The sequence below is a fragment of the Schistocerca piceifrons genome, chromosome 3, assembly GCF_021461385.2.
Source record: "Schistocerca piceifrons isolate TAMUIC-IGC-003096 chromosome 3, iqSchPice1.1, whole genome shotgun sequence".
Classification (NCBI taxonomy): domain Eukaryota; kingdom Metazoa; phylum Arthropoda; class Insecta; order Orthoptera; family Acrididae; genus Schistocerca; species Schistocerca piceifrons.
This window is the reverse complement of record NC_060140.1, coordinates 278,800,568-278,817,669: the sequence shown is the minus strand read 5'-3', so window position 1 is coordinate 278,817,669 and position 17,102 is coordinate 278,800,568. Positions and strand designations below refer to the sequence as shown.

General features: G+C 40.0%; 1 protein-coding gene across 1 annotated transcript in view; it reads left to right on the top strand.

Moving 5' to 3' along the window:
• LOC124789390 (serine-rich adhesin for platelets-like) overlaps window positions 1–17,102 on the top strand; it is a 371,977-nt gene that overhangs the window by 293,506 nt on the left and 61,369 nt on the right. The window contains exons 8-9 of the mRNA XM_047256721.1: window positions 6,153–6,378; window positions 15,827–16,006. Of these exons, the coding sequence (XP_047112677.1) occupies window positions 6,153–6,378; window positions 15,827–16,006 (406 nt within the window). The remainder of the gene's footprint in view (window positions 1–6,152; window positions 6,379–15,826; window positions 16,007–17,102) is intronic.

Sequence of the window (17,102 nt, the reverse complement as noted above, 5' to 3'; positions counted from 1 at the left end):
AGTTTGAGTTCACGAGACATATCTGTAACACTCATGGGTTGATCAGACCTACCAGTAACAAATCTAGCAGCACAATCCTGAATCGCTTCAATGTCTTCCTTTAATCTGACCTGTTGAAGGTCCCAAATACTGGAGCAGTACTGAAGAATGGGTCACACGTGTGTGGTCTCCTTTGTCAGTGAGGTAAACCTGTCTGAAACACTCTCAATAAACCAAATGTGACTGTTTCCCTTTCCTACTATTCTCCTTACATACTTGTTCCATTTCATATTGCTTTGCAATGTTAGACCTAGATATTTAATCAATGTAACTGTGTCAAGCAGCTAAACTTTATCAAAAATTACAGGACTGCTTTTCTTACTCATCTGCATTGACATACATTTTTCTACATTTAGAGCAAGTAGCCATTCAACATGCCATATAGAAATTCTGTCAGTCTTACGTATATAGAGAACAGTAATGGTCCTATTGTATTTCCCTGGGGCACTGCTGATGATATCCTTGTCTCTGATGAAAATTTGCTGTCAAGGACAGTGTACCGGGATCCATTACTTAAGAAGTCTTACAGCCACTAACATGTTGAGAACCTATTCCACATGCTCAGACTAACAGTCTCAATGGGGTGTGATGTTGGATGCTTTCCAGAAACCTAAGAATATGGAACATGCTTGTTGCCCTTCATCCATGTTTGCTGGGAATAATGTGAGAAAAGGGTAAGCTGAGTTGTGCATGAGGGACACTTTCTAAATCCACACTGATTTGTGGACAGAAGCAATTTTGTCTCAAGAAAAGTTATTGTACTCAACTTAGAATATATTAAATATTCTGCAGGTCCATTTTTACACTTCTTTTACACAGGAGTCAAGGAGTCACCTGCACTTTATCCAGTCACCTGGGACTTTTTCTCTGGGCAAGATATTTGTGACAAATCCAAATTAAATAGGGGCCTGTGCTGGAAAGTACTCTCTGTAAAAGTCTGCTGTATATCTGAGTGGTCAACATAGCTAACTGTCACATGGAAGACCCTGGTTTGATTCCTGATACTGCCAGGGAGTTTTCCTTGGTGGTAGGACTATAACGGGGTGCACTCAGCCTCGTGATGCCAACTGAGGAGCTGCTTGACCAAGTGATAGTAGCTCCAGGTCATGAAAAGTGTCAGTAGCAGGGAAAGCGGTGTGCTGAATCCATTTCTCTCCATACCACATCCAGTGATGCTACTGGCAGAGGATGATGGCAGTCGGTCAGTAACAATGGGCCTGCCAGGGCATGTGGATGGAGTTCATGCTTACTCTCCGTAAAACCAAATTGGAGTTCAGTTCGAATCTGGCAACTTACTTGTTTCAACTCTTTCAGTTGCTTCTTAACACCAGGGGTGCCCATTTCTATATCATTCATATAGGAGTCTGTGCACCATTCAAATGATGGTATTTCTGTATGATCCTCTTGTGTGAATGATTTCTTGAATGTGAAATTTAAAACTTTAGCTTTCACTTTATTGTCTTCTATTGCCTACAGTGTACTTCTTGTGAAATTTAAAACTTTAGCTTTCATTTTATTGTCTTCTATTGCCTACAACATACTGCTTGATGTATGACTGTGTCTTGTTAAATATTTCGGAGGTTCTGAGAATAATTTGACTCTCTACCTGCTTCATGCTTTTTGTAGATGCATGAATTTCTACAAACTTTTTCCTATCAACATTTCCACGAGCTTTTTTTTCCCCCACCTATGAGTACAACAATCTTTATTTCATCAGCATTTTCTTAATTTTGTTATTAAATCACAATGGGTCTTTTCCTTCCCACTTACTCGGAATGTCCTTCTCCAGGGCCCAATTTACAAGCAGTTTAAACTTTGTCTGTAATTCCTCTATGTCCATCATATTGGAACTAAATGTAGGATGCTAAAAACTGCTTATCTGCCCTTTTTGGCATAAATACTCTCTTCTAACCTTCTTGATGGATTTATTAACTTCAGTAAACATTGTCACTATGATGAAACCATGATCACAAATCCTGTCTCTATACTGTCACTGCCCATAAGGTCAAATCTGTTTGTTGCTGCAATGTCTAAAATATTTCCATTGCATATGGTGTGTTGAGAAAATGTGTTCAGAACTGCTTCACAAGACTGTCTGTCTGTACCACATGCAATGAATCCATAAACATCCCAGTTTATATTTGCTAGGTTTAAGTCACCTCCAACTAATAATGCATGACTGACGTATTCCTGCATTATTGGACAAAGAATTTTTTTGAGTGGTTGTACAGCTGTTATGGTGGAATCTATTGGCCAGTAAAAATATCCAATGTTTAATTTTATTTCACTTAGATCAGCTACTTTTGTCCAGATAACGTCACAGTTCGACTTGAGTTCAATCTCAATAGAGACAGTATTTTTTTTTTATCCAGTGAACACTCCCCCACTTATGGTGTATAACCCGTCTTTCTGATGTAGGAAATTCTTAGAATTATTTGAGCATGACATCTTTCCTGAAGGGCTGTAAATTTAGTAACTTTGTTATGAATGCTTCAAAAATGTACTGTTAGCATTTTGACAGACAAAGTGCATTTACTGTGTGTACAATTTGATTGTGATCACTGATCCCTGCATATCAACTGGTGAGCATTCACCAACTGGTGAGCATTCATCAGGGGACCTCAAGCTATCGCCTAGCATTAAAAATAATAAAATAAAATAAAAAGTTAATTGCATAAGTACTTGGCGGCCTGAGTAGCTGCTTCTTGTCTGAAGTGCTCTCCTGACCTATCAGTGAGAATCCCACAGGTCTCTGCCACATAACACAGACCCAGACATCAGCAGCCAAGACCATCAATGAATCAATGCAGCCTTTGACTGATACCCTTCACTTGTCTCCAAACCAAAAGACCCCAATCAGTTCTGGGTATGATACTGCAAATCATGAGTAAGGACTTTACCCCTTTTCCCAATTGTCTGTACAAACTGAGGATGGAAATAGAACCCAAGCAACAGGTATCATTAGTGCTAACATGAGCCACAGCCTGCAGACAACTTTCGATAGACACATGCAGGGCCTACTCCAAATCTAGGATGAGGCCCTGTGGTAGACATATCAAGCATACATTGGATTTATTTCCAGCCCTGGAAACTATTTTCCTGATGGCCTACATAACACAACTAACATTGGAACTCCCGATGACTAGTAAACCTCTTGCCATGTGTTCCTGTGTGAATCTTGCTGAAGGAGTGGCCAACTGTCCACTCACAGCATGAACAGGTGAAGCCACACAGCCAGTCCCCACATAGACTTTCTGCCTCAATCAACATGAATGCACTACAACCCACTGCTTACTCTGCAGTGAAGGTGAATACCCCATGTTGGGTATGCTGTAAGGCACCTTGGTAGCAGAGCCTGTGGTTATGACAAGTAACACCTGTGGTGGTGGCCTATGTGATGTGCCAGATTCTCCACACCCCCAGGGCAATAGGCTGCAGACAGCTGATTGTGGCCGACACTGTCCTGAGCTGTTTGTGAATTGTGGCCAGCTCCTCATTATACGGCACACAGAATGCACATGACCTATTCATCCTACTACAGCTAATTTGAGTATTAAACTGTAAAAACACACAAATAAATGTAATATTTAACTAGTTATTCTCTTGAAGTATCTGAAGTGACAGCTGGCACATGACTGTGGTGTCTCCAATGGTTGCTTTCTATTCTCCTGATGCATCACAAATGGCAGCTGGTGCCTAACTGATGTGGTTTGTTCAGTGCCTCAGCAGTTGGAAAGGTGCTGTTTGAGTCACCCCAGCACCAAGCAAGATGCATGCTGTGTTGTTCACATCTGGAGATAGGAGTGCAAATATAACACCTGTGGAGGCAGGGGTTGACGTGACATTCTCAGGTGGGAAGGGAATGATTGGTGCCAGTTCTGGAGCCAAACAATTCATGGATCCCTGTTTCGAAAGCTATCTGGTATATATAGTAACATATCGGCCACAAGTTGTAAGTTGCGATTTCTGCTGTTGGGTGGATTGATCTTCCTTGTCAAGTATGTAAAAAGGCTAGCTAATGGGTGGGGACCATCATTGACCACAAGTTGTATAAACATAACACTGAAGCTACGTGTGAACATCTGTTGTGCCAAGGGTCAAGGGTGTAGTCTGGATGAGATGCTCCATGGCCAGCAGCCTCAGACTCTGCCGCATCTCAAGCTTCCACTACCACGGACTGCCACCACTCAACACAATGCTTTTATGTCTTGTATCTATAAACATACATACTCAAGAATAGGGACAGCATTGTATTCATAGTGCTGTTTTCTCTGGTGATTAGTAGACAAAATAAAATTATCAGTAATTTGCAGTCTGTTTCTAAGCAGAACTTGGAAATGAAAAAATAAAGGTGGAACTTCTTCATATCATAAACATGCCCTTTGAAATACATGGATTGTGTCTTCTGGTCAGGCTATTGCAAGGTATTCTGATTACCAGTATTTGTTACTTAATTTAGCATTACCAGGTGCATATGTAGATCCACTTCTCTCAAGCTTGTACATTGTGGACATGCCAAAAACAGAATCAAGGAAGTTTGTTTATGATGATAACTGGATACTTGCAACAAGGTCTACCTCAATTGAACTGTCAGAAGAAATCCTAAAGGAGGATCTAGATGTAATGAGAAAGTACTTTTACAAATTGAGACTCCAACCAAATGCCACCAAAATGGAGGTTTTCTGCTTCCACATAAATAATAATCATCAGAAGAAAACTAACATACAGTTTGAAAACACTACACTGACTCATAATAAAACACCAAAATACCTTGGGGTAACCCTCGATAGAGGTCTATCTTACAGAGAGCATCTAACAAAAACAGCAAACACAGTGAAAACAAGAAACATCATCATTCAAAAGCTATTTGATACAGAATGGGGAGCATTGGTGTCCACCCTACATTCTTCTGCTCTGGGCCTTGTCTTCTCAGTCACTGACTATTGTGCCTCAGTTTGGCTACACAGCCCATATGCACAAAAGACAAATGCTCAACTAAATAATACCATGAGAAGTGTTGCTGGTGCCATTAAATTAGATGCAGGCAATAGTGGCAAACTTACTTAGATGTGCAGTCTTTTCACTGATTGGATATATTGATATTGATTTTCCTAGTGATCCTGTTGTTTCTGTAGCAGTGCTGCCAGCTTCTTGTATCAGTCTTCTTGCCATCAGGAATTTCAGCATCTGTGGTGTACATTTTTGATACAACTTTTCCTCATTGCCACTAATAGCATCTATTTCGAAAAGGGGTGTACTACACCACAGTTTACATTCACATACAGAAAAAAGTATAAAACAAGCTCAAAACTTTGAATGGTGAGGTCATCATCAATGCAGAATAATCAAGACGCAGATGTTAAATCAGTCTGAGAGAGCAAACCAATCCAGAGAATGAACAAGTTGTGTAGTCCCAAACAATAAGACAAAACTGCAGGCAGTTCTATAGGCATGGAGGTACCGAGCTAGTGGCTACTTGCAGCTGTGTTGATGAATGACTATGAGGTTGGTCCACATTATGCTTCGCTATGGGAGTGATTCTGAATGCGGTGCCATTTGTAAGACATTTAGCTCCATGTGTTTGGCAGGTTGTGTGACCTGCTATTGGGCTCGGCTACAAGAATTTCATGTTCTCCACTTCTAATTATTTATTTGTATCAATAGATTTAATATATTATCACCTCAGCACTACAACAACTGCTCTTCTTTTATTTACATTTCATTTCTCCTGTTAGCAAATAATGTATTTCCCATACTTGACATACATATTGAAGAATGCTAGGAGAGCAACTGAAATATTATGAAAAACAATAACATTACCTTAGCTACAAACTTGAAAATCCAGGGATTATATATTTTTTTAGAAAGCCTGAAAAATAATTACAGATTTTTTATTCTCATTAATATTTTACAGCACTTGTAATGTTGTCATTGTTGTTTTATTTTTATTTCTCTTTTATATTCTTCTATTTTATCTTTCTTTAATTAAGTGCTTTCTTGTGCAATTATTTGTTGATATATTCATGTGTTATTAACCAAGCACCCTGTTGTATCCATTCACTAAAGTAAAAATCACACAATATTTATGTAGCCTGTGTATTTGTTTATTACAGGTTCTGCCATTTACAGAACAGCCAGAGTGCAGGATTAAAAGCAAACAAAGACTGGAAACAAATTGAATATGAATGGGAACAGGCTGAAAAGGAAGAAGAAGAAATTAAGAAACATTCCCAAAGAATTCTCAACCGAGTAAATGAGTGCTCCATCACAGGTTCACGCACAGTGATACATCTTGGCGAGAATGGCATTACCACATGCATTGAGAAAATAGCTCAGAATGTAATTACAAATCTTTCATACATATTAACACAGACATGTAAATTTTGGATTCATAATTTTCATTTTGTTTATGATGGCTGCAAACAGAAGTACCTTCTCTATCTAATGCTTTCCAGCATAAATAGCAATTACAATTTGGCTGAAGAAGAACAGTCTGCATCCGACATGATTTACAAAAGCTCAGTGCACAGCTCTGTCAGTTGAAATTTGGAGCTGTTAATTGAAAGAAAAGCTCTGCACTTGAAAGCAAGAAGTCGCACAATGCTAATAACGTTAATAATCTTTAAATAAATTGTGCTTATGATAAATTTTTTTCCCCAGAGCAGGGAGTTCTACAGTGATATTTATTCTACTGATATGAACTCATACCATAATTCTGCAAACTATAAACTACCCTCAGAATTGCATATATCCACTTCAGTTAATAAAATCTTTTGCTGAAACCTGGGAGAAGATTCCCCTCTTAGTGCTGCTATATGTTATGGCGTTATTTTATTTTGATATATTACTAACTTCTCAAAAACTCATATCAGAATGATGCATGAAGCACAGAGACATGTAATGGGAGACAGTATTCACAGAAACTTCAGAGTTCTCACTCTTTTTCTAGCTAAAGTACACACATTCACACATGTGCACTCACACACACACACACACACACACACACACATTCACACACAAATGGAAGGGGTAGGTGGAGATGTAGAGGGAAAAAGAGGGTGGAGAGGTTTAGAAAAGAGTGGGATGGATGAAATGGGAGGGGGGGGGGGGGGAGGGGGGGAGGCGTAGAAAGAGAGAATGCCCACATGCAACCATTCTATCTCTCTTTCCTTCACCAACCCTCTCTCTCCACCTACGACCATCACTCTCCTCTCTCTCCCCACTCCTTTGACCCCCTTTCTCTCTCTCTCTCTCTCTCTCTCTCTCTCTCTCTCTCTCTCTCTCTCTCTCCCTCCCCTAGCCCCCCCCCCCCCCCTCCATACTGCTTACTACCCCTCTCCCTTTTGGATGACCATCCCACATGAATGTTCCGTATGATCCTTCCATCATCTCCATCATTTGTGGAGATCACCATTCTCCCTTTTCATCACACTGCACTGTTCTTTCAGAAAGAGAAAAAAAATACAAGAATATAAGGTTCTGGACAGATTGCCATACCAAAAGGCCAAGAAAAAGGAGCATCTACATCCTGCATACATCACAATGTTGTACGCTGCACTTATTATGGCAATGCCCTCTGTGCCAACAGTATTCTCCTCCATTACACATCCTACAGCAAGCCTTCAGGTCCGATCAACTGTGTCTTCTCCCATGATGGTTGGGGGTTCTTTCCTGCTGCTTCCCCCACACCCACTTTGGGAGCAACAACTCCTCACCCTTGGGGACACCAATCCCCATCCTCCAGGTGGAGACTTGTCACCCTTGTCTGGCTTCTCACGCCAGGAAGGGGTCCTTCAGGACATTCCCCTCTGAGGTTTTTGCTGGTCTGCAACAGGATACCAGCGAGTCACTGAAGGAGCCACAGTCCGCTTGTTGTAGGGCTTCACAATCTTCTTCAGTCCCAGAAACTAATTCAGGGAATCCCTCCTGGTTATCCAAACCCCCTAAAGAAAAGAAAGACAAAAAGAAGTGTCCCAAGATGAAGGAAATTCTGGTGACCCCCACATCATGGATTCCACATGTTGTCATTCTGTGGCCATGGAAATAATCACAGAGGTCCCTGAGGCTCCAGATCACACCACACAATGTGTCTCAGGTGACCCTGGGACATAACCTGTGTTCTTGGTCCCTTCGCATCCTCACAGCTTAGCGACAGCATGATTCGCCAGAGAAATTGTAGTTATTTTTTCCACCACCTGGCTGAGCTACAACGTCTCTTAAGGTCCTGCCCTGCTTTTTGTATTGCCCTTAGGAAACTTGGTTTCCAGCATTGCAGACTGCTGCCATTCATGGCTGCCGAGGATATTTTAAGGATTGTGCTGGTAATGATAGATTGTCGGGAGGAGTTTGCACATATGTTACAAATTCTGTATATAGCAAACTTGTGCCTCTTCATGCAGCTTTGGAGGCCATGTCTGCTCAGATAACAGAATTTCAGGATTTTACCACTTGTAAAGTTTATCTCCCTCTCGATGGTGTAAGTTCCTTAGAACATACTGTCTGTATTGGTTTCTCAACTCCACCTAATCTTCCTAATTGTGGGTGACTTCAGTGCCCATAGCCCTTTGTGGGGTGGAACCACAGTCACTGGCTGTGTTAAAGATATTGAAAATTTACTGGCAGATTTCAACGTCTGTCTCTTGAATGATGGTGCTGCCACTCACTTCATTATGGTACATGGAACTTAATTGGCCATTGATCTTCCTATCTGCAGTCCTGGTCTCCTCCCATCCATCCACTGGAGGGTCCACAATGACTTGTGTGGTAGTCACCACTTCCCAATATTCCTGTCTCCCCCTTGGCATCACTCTTGTGGGCGCCCATGTCAATGAGCTCTCCACAATGCTGAATGGGATGCTTTCACCTCCACTGTTGTTCTGAGCTTCCCTGCAAATGGAGGCACTGAAGCGTCTGTCCAGAATCCAACAGCAGCCATTGTATCAGCAGCCAACTTAGTGACCCCCTGTTCTTCGGGATGCCCCCCATAGAAATGGATGGAACTCAGAAAATGATGAGGCTGGACAGGTTTTAAAGTGCCATAAGTGGAATCCATTGATTGAGCATCTTGTTGCCTTTAAAAGCTCCATGCCCACATCCACCACTTAATAAAATGAAGGAAGAATGCTGGGAACAGTACATTTCAACCATTGGATCATGTACACCCCCTTTGCACGTTTGGGTCCTCTATGCATACCACATCCACAAAAAATACTCAAGCACCTCTCAGTGGATTGTCAATGTCATCTCCTTACCATCTGTAACTGTATCTGGAGCAAGGGAGAACTCCCATTTCAGTGGTGGGAGATCATCATCATCCCGGTATTGAAACCGGGTAAGCATACCCTAGAAATGGACAGCTATTGCCAAATTAGTCTCACTAATGTTCTCTGTAACCCAATTAGTCTCACTAATGTTCTCTGTAAGTTGCTCAGATGCATGGTGAGCCAGCAGCTGTGTTGCCTCCTTAAGTCTCAGAGCCTTTTGGGTCCATCTCAAGATGGTTTTCGCCATGGTTGTTCCACTGCTCATAATTTGGTTTGTCTGGAGTCTACCATCTGGACATCTTGTGACCATGGTTAATACCTTATTGCTTCTTTGACCTACAAATTCACATGGTGACATCTTATCTTTGCTACATTATATGAGTAGGGTCTCTGTGGCCCACTTCCAATTTTTTTCCAGAATTTCTTGTCACACCATACTTTCCATGTTCGAGTTGATGCTTCTTACAGTACCCCCCTCCCCCCTCCCTCCCTCCCCATATCCAAGAGAATGGTGTCCCGCAGGGCTCTATAATAAGTGTCCCTCTCTTATTTGTAGCCATCACTCATCTAGCAGCAGCTGTGGGGTCTTTAGTATCACTCTCCTTGTATGCCAACGATTTTTTGCTCTTCTGGTGTTGCTGAACCCCTACAGCAGGACACCATTGTAAAGGTGCAGTCATGGGCCCTCACCCACAGCTTTTAGTTTTCTACCATCAAGACTCTTGTAATGCACTTCTGTTTCCGTTGTTCTGTTCATCCACAACCAGAACTTTACCTCAATGAGCTATTACTCAGTGTCATGGAGACTTATTGCTTTTTTGGAACTGGTCTGTAATGCCCAGATGATGTGACTTCCACATCATCACCAAATTAAGCAAAGGTTCTGGCTACAACTTAATACACTTGGCTGCCTCAGGAACACCAGCTGGGATGCAGACCACACTACAGATGCATTCATAAACAACAAAGAACTTATGATTATCAAAGAAATTAATTGATAATATTAAATATACAAATTAATACTTTCACAATTGTAGAACACTAAAATAAATGTATGTCTGGAACATTGATTTATAATGAGTTACAATTTAACAAAATTTTATTGGGCAATCAGTCAGTATCAAAAAAGCAGTGTTACTGAAATTAGCTCATTCAGCAGGTGTTCTGGAACTTTTGGATATATATGAGGGGGGACCCAAAAGAAACCGGATTGTTGTCATAAAAATTTATTGATGAACCTTTTTACAAAATTACTTCAGTCACCTTCAAAATACTCTCCATTACATGCGATGCACTCTTCCCATGTTGGAAGCATGTTTGGAACTCTTCAAGTTTGATATTGTCCAGTGCCCTTTGCGAAGCTGTTTTTACCACCTCCACATCATCATGATGCTTCCCTATTAGCGTTTTTTTCCTTCGTGAAAATAGGAAAAAGTTGCACGGGGCTAGTCCCGCTGAATACAGAGCGTGGGGAACGACAGACCACCTCTGAGATGCCAAATAGTGGGTCACTCGTAAGGCCATGTGTGCTGGAGCATTGTCGTGATGCAGAAACCAGTCACCTGACTGCCAAAGTTCCGGGCATTTTCTCCTCAGCCAAGTAAAAGTGCTGGTTAACAGTCTGTCCAGGGGGTATGAATTTCCGATGCACAATTCCACGAACATCAAAAAAGACAATGATCATCGTCTTCACATTTGACCTCACTTGCCTTGCCTTTTTTTGGTCTGGGAGAGTTGGGAGTCCTCCACTGGCTTGATGCTTGCTTGGTTTCTGGGTCATACCCATAACACCAACTCTCATCCCCTGTAATGACTTTGTTCAAGAAGTTTGGATCACGTGCAATCTCTCTTTTCAAGTCCTGACACACATTCATGTGGATGGTTTTTTGCTCCTGTGTGAGAGGGCATGGAACAAATTTAGCAGCAACACGTCTCATGTGCAAATCCTCACTCAAAATCCGCTGGCACGAGCTCCAACTGATTCCTGTCTCTGCTGAAATTTGGTCGATCGTTTGGCGACGATCCCCATTGATCTTTTGGTGGACCTTTTCAATGTTCTCCTCATTTCACGATGTTGAAGGGTGTCCAGAACGAGTTTGGTCTTCAACACACATCTCACCACGTTTAAAGTGCCCAAGCCACTTGAAAACCTGTGTGCGGCTCATAGCGTCCTCCTGGAAAGCTTCCTGAAGCATTTGGTGTGTCTCTGTTGCAGTTTTTTTTAAGCAGGAAACAAAATTTCACACACACTTTTTGTTCCTTTAAAGTTGCCATAACGACTTCGCAAAGGTAACCCGCCAACAGTCAGAGAAACATAATACCACACTTGCACGTTCAGCTCTACACTGACGCCGTCTGCATAGCTGTTTCATGAAGGTCTCTACTAACACCATCTAGCATGAGAACCCTGCACTACGTCTATGAGTGACAGCGCCCTCGGAGTCCGGTTTCTTTTGGGTCCCCCCTCGTATACATTGTTGTACCTAACAGTGCTCCAATCTCACAGTTTAAGTAAGTAAAGCCTCACTATTGTTTCCAGAAAAGAAAATATATTGTTGTGCTAGAGAGAAAACAATATCTCAGTGACAGAAGACATTACCAAGCAAGAAATGCTAGTTGACACAAATGTACATAAGTTTGTGTACACTGTTGACCAAATTTTAAAAGAATAGGTGGTTCTTGTTGTATGAGTACCTCAATACTACTGCACCCTGAATCCAACCAAACTGATATACAGTTGCATAAAAGAAGTGACTGTTAAAGGCTAAGCAAAAGCATTTGTGTATTTTAAAACAGAGAAAAGGAACAATGTCAGTGCTAATTCTTCAATGCAGTGGAAACTTGAAAAGATTGTGACACAAATTGGGACTGACAGAGCAACATTTATTACTTATAACCATAACAATACTTTGTGTACTTTTCAAAGCTCAAAGGTTTTAATATGTAAAATAACATTCAGTGTGCAAACTAATAGTAGGCTACAGAGTGATGTGTATAAACAAATGGTATTGAGTGTCACATTTGAGGAAAAGTGTAGTTGCTGTCACCAGTAGTGTCATAGTGAAGAACTTGAAACTTTCAGCACAGGTCAGGAGCATGTACAGGAACTATCGCTCAAGTTTAAAAGAATAGTTGTTCATGCACTGGGTAGATATGTATCCAGTAGAACAGTTCATAATGGGATGAAACCTCCATGATATGCAGCCACTGCAAAGAAACTTCTAAAGAAACAGAAATTACTGTAAAATAGGTGTAAAACAAAGCACAGGGCTGTAGATAGATAGGCTGAATTAAACATGTTTGGCTGTCTTGAGAGCAATGCATGATGTATTCAATGACTACTATAGCAGAATATTGTCAAATGACATTTCACAACATCTAAAGAAGTTCTGGTCATGTATAAAAGCTGTTAGGGGCACCAAAGTTAGTGTCCAGTCCCTAGTGAATGAGACAGGAACTGAAATTGAGGGTAGCAGAACAAAAGCTGAAATGCTTAACTTTGTTTTCAAATGTTCCTTTACTAATGAAAACCAAGGAGAATTGCCCCAATTTAATCCTCATACAATGGAAAAGGTGTATGAAATAACTATTAGTGTCAGTGGTGTTAAGAAACACCCGAAATTGTAAAAACTGAACAAAGCTCCAGGCCCCAATGGTGTCCATGTCAGATTCTACACTGAATTTGTAACTGAGTTAGCCCCTCTTCTAACTATAGTCTATTGTAGATCCCTCGAGCAAAAAACCGTGCCCAGTTCTTCAAAAAATGCACAGGTCACACCTGTCCACGGAAGGGTTGTAGAAGTGATCCACAAAACTACAGTCCAATATCCTGGACATCAATTTGTTGTAGAATCTTAGAACATATTTTGAGCTCAAATGTCATGAGATATCTTGAACACAATGACCTTCTCAGTCCCATCCAGCATGGATTTCAAAAACACCAATCATGTGAAAACCAACTCACACTATTCTCACATGACGTACTGAAAGCTTTGGATCAAGGCAACCAGGTAGATGCAGTGTTTCTTGATTTTTGAAAAGGTTCTGACTCTGTACCGTGCTTATGCTTATTCTCTAAAGTATGATCATAAGGGGTATCAAGTGAAATTTGTGACTGAATTGGGGACTTTTCAGCAGGGAGGACACAGCATGTTATCTCGGATGGAGAGTCATCATTGATGTAGAAGTAACTTTTGGTGTGCCCCAGGGAAGTGTGTTGGAACTTTTGCTATTCATGTTGTATATTAATGACCTTGCAGACAATATTAGTAGTAAAAGCAAACATTTTGCAGATGGTGCAGTTAGCTATAATAAATTACTGTCTGAGAGAGCTGCATGACTATTCAGCCATATCTTGATAAGATTTCAGCGTGGTGCAGAGATTGACAGTTTGCTCTAAATGTTCATAAATGTAAAGTTTTGAACTGCAAAAAGTGAAAAAACATAGTATCCTATGACTATAATATCAATTAGTCTCTGTTGGAATTGGCCATCTCAAACAAATACCTGGGTGTAACACTTTTTAGGGATATGAAATGGAATGACCACATAGGTTCAGTCATAGCAGACTTTGGTTTATTGGAAAATACTGGGGAAATGTGATCAGTTTACAAAAGAGATTGCTTTCAAATCAGCTGTGCGACTGGTTCTAAAATGTTACTTAAGTACCAGGTAGGACTAACCGGGGATATTGAACCTATACAGAGAAGGGCAGCCTGAATGGTCACAGGTTTGTTTAATCTGGGGGAGAGTGTCACAGAGATACTGAAGTAACTGAACTGGCAGACTCTTGAAGACAGACATTAACTATCATGAGAAAGTCTATTAACAAAGTTCAAGAACCAGCTTTGAATGATTACTCTAGGAATATACTACAACCCCTACATATCACTTACATGCAGATTCTGAGGATAAGATTGGAATAATTACTGCACACACAGAGATGTTCAAACAATCATTCTTCTTGTACTTTCTAGGTGAATGTAACAGGAAGAAACAGTAATAACTGCTACAGTGGGACGTACCCTCTGACCTGCACCTTGTATGGTTTGCATAGTATAGATATATTCCAGTATCAAACATTTTAGTTGGATTACATGTGCAGGTTACTTCAACATTAGCCCCTATAATGAGAAATGAAGCTCCTTTTTTTTTTTTATGGAAAATTCATGAGATTCAGTGAGTGTTGGTTCTAGCAGAACCATCAACTGAATTTTTTTAACTGAGTTTATTCATTCCAATCAATGTTAATAATTATTGCAAATTACTGGAATGCAAATCTGTTTCTGTTTTGCTTTCTATAATAAATTGAACTTCACATAGTAACAATGATAAACAACATGATTGTGTCCCCCAGGATCTTTATTTTGGAGTTGATTTTATTTTTATTTGGCTCTGTGAATTAAGTTATTTACAAGAGTTGTATATGCAATTTAAAAAAAAATCAAGCAATGCAGTAATACTGCATGTTTTTTCTATATGTGAAATTTTACATACAGATACAAATTTGGTTATGTGCTGTGGACACTTGGTAGAATTTATATTGTCAACAATATTGGTACAAGGAAAGTAATATATGAACAATATTACACGAGATCCTTTAAATATGGATACTAATTTAATTAGTAGAGGTTGTTGTTATTATCTGAAATGTAAGTTTTGCTTAATAGTAAAGTTAATGTTAAGACTATTTCATAACACTTAAATGTGAGTCATTTTAAACATTTTTGGAAGGTGACTGTCAACATCCATTAAGTAATGTATTAAATGCGTATTTGAACCATCAGCTGTTTTTAATTTAAACCCAAATATCTACCGGTTCCAGTACTGAGCGCTGCTCTGTATGCATTTAGTATTCGTATGTTTGCTTTTAAAGTCATTTGTCATGTATTTACATTCATGGCATGCACTGCACATTATAAGTAATGAATAATGCAATGTGGTGGCTTAAAACATTGTAACACTCATCCGTGAAGATAGTCCAAGACTGAAACTGGTAGATATTTGGGCTTAAAATAAAAACAGCTGGTGGTTCAAACATGCATTTCATGCATTAATATCATTTTATTGAAACATGTGTAGTATTAAGTTTCATTCTTGTAAACTGTTTGAGTTAATAAATCTTCAGGTTGGTGCAGGCAAGAAATGCATATAGCAAGGATTTAGCATTCCTTATATAGAAATGTTTGTATGGTTTGAAGTGTGTGTTGTGCAAAGCTCAGGTGTTTCAAATGCAACACAACATTAAATCAAGTAATTATTTGGACATTCACCATTGTTTCTCCATCCAGCAAAACATTTTTCAGTAGAGTTGCTGCAACAGAGTTTTTTTTATTACAATAGTAATACCAGTGCCTTGATTTATTATTTTACAAATGTTGTTGTTGCCACTTTATACAAGATATTGTCCTCAGACTATCGAGTTCTCTTGATTTCATGATGTAAAATTCACTGTTATACTAAGACGAACAGCCAGAACATTTCATTGTCTAGAGGTTATAACTTGAAGTCTTTGCCTACTGCAGGGAACTGAGCTTACAGCAAAGAGATGTGCTGGGAGAGAATTGCAGCAGCAGCATCAGGATGTAACAACAGTCATTGTTGAAGTCCATCAAAGTGAAACACCTGATGAAGATACAGAGCAAGTGCCCATATGCCCACCACCACCTGCCCCACCAGTAGCACCACTGTTGCTAAGTGACACGGTAAGCTTTTCTTACGAAGCTATGTCTCTTGACAGTTATTTATGTGAAAGACCATGTTTTGTATTGAGCTGTGGGAATTAAAAAGTCACTTCATAAGCCTTAGAATAGATTTTTAATCAAACACTTGAAGCAAAATGGATAAGTGTACAAATGTTCAGGATTGCCAGGAATAGGAATCATGGTGAGAACTGTCAGTGTTATTGGCATCTAGGATGTTGGAATACAATCTTCATGATGAATTATGCTGGCCTTTCTTGGAAATGCAGTGATTGTCACCAACACCATATAATACTGAAAGAAGAGTAGCTACTTGTGAAACTTTGAGCTGATTTGGGAACAGCACAAGAACAGATAGCACAGTTGCAGTTTGCAGTAGTAATATTAGAGCTAAATTAGAGGACAGGATTACAATCAAGCCTTGAAATTAGTGAAAAGGTTTAGGAGATGTTGCAAGTCTGATACATTCAGTCAAGCTATCTTCAATAGTTTCAGTACTTTGAAGGCCAGCAACAAAAGCATATGAACAACCCATCAATTTCAGATATTATTCAACAGTAAAGGCCATTAGACGCAAGCTAAGGCTAGACAGAAAGGTGTCCAGAATACCAAGAAGGCCTTATTGTTGGGTAGTAGTCATGGGAGGGAACTGTTAGGACTGATGCAGAGTAATTTGGGAGAAGGTTATCAGATAACTAGCATTTTGGAGTCAAGTACAGAGCTCAGGATGTAGAAAACGAAAACATACTAACTGGTGGTGCAAACACCAGTGTGGACTGTAACTTCAGTTATACAATTGAGGATGACATCATACATGATATTGAGAATACTTCTCTCACTAATGTGAAGATCTTGTCAATCTGTGAGTGGTATGATAAGTCCTGAATGAACAGTTGTGAAACATTTTAATTCAGACCTTCAAAAATAGCTCTGGAGTGATGGTGTGACTGATGCAAGACTGTTGTATCACACACAGCATAGATTGCATCTAAATGCTTGTGATAAGAGGTTATTAAGGGGCTAACTATCAAGTGTGTCCAGTCTGACCAATGCAGTATCCATCCCATTTAAGTGCTTTCCAATTATTTTTCCTAGGCAT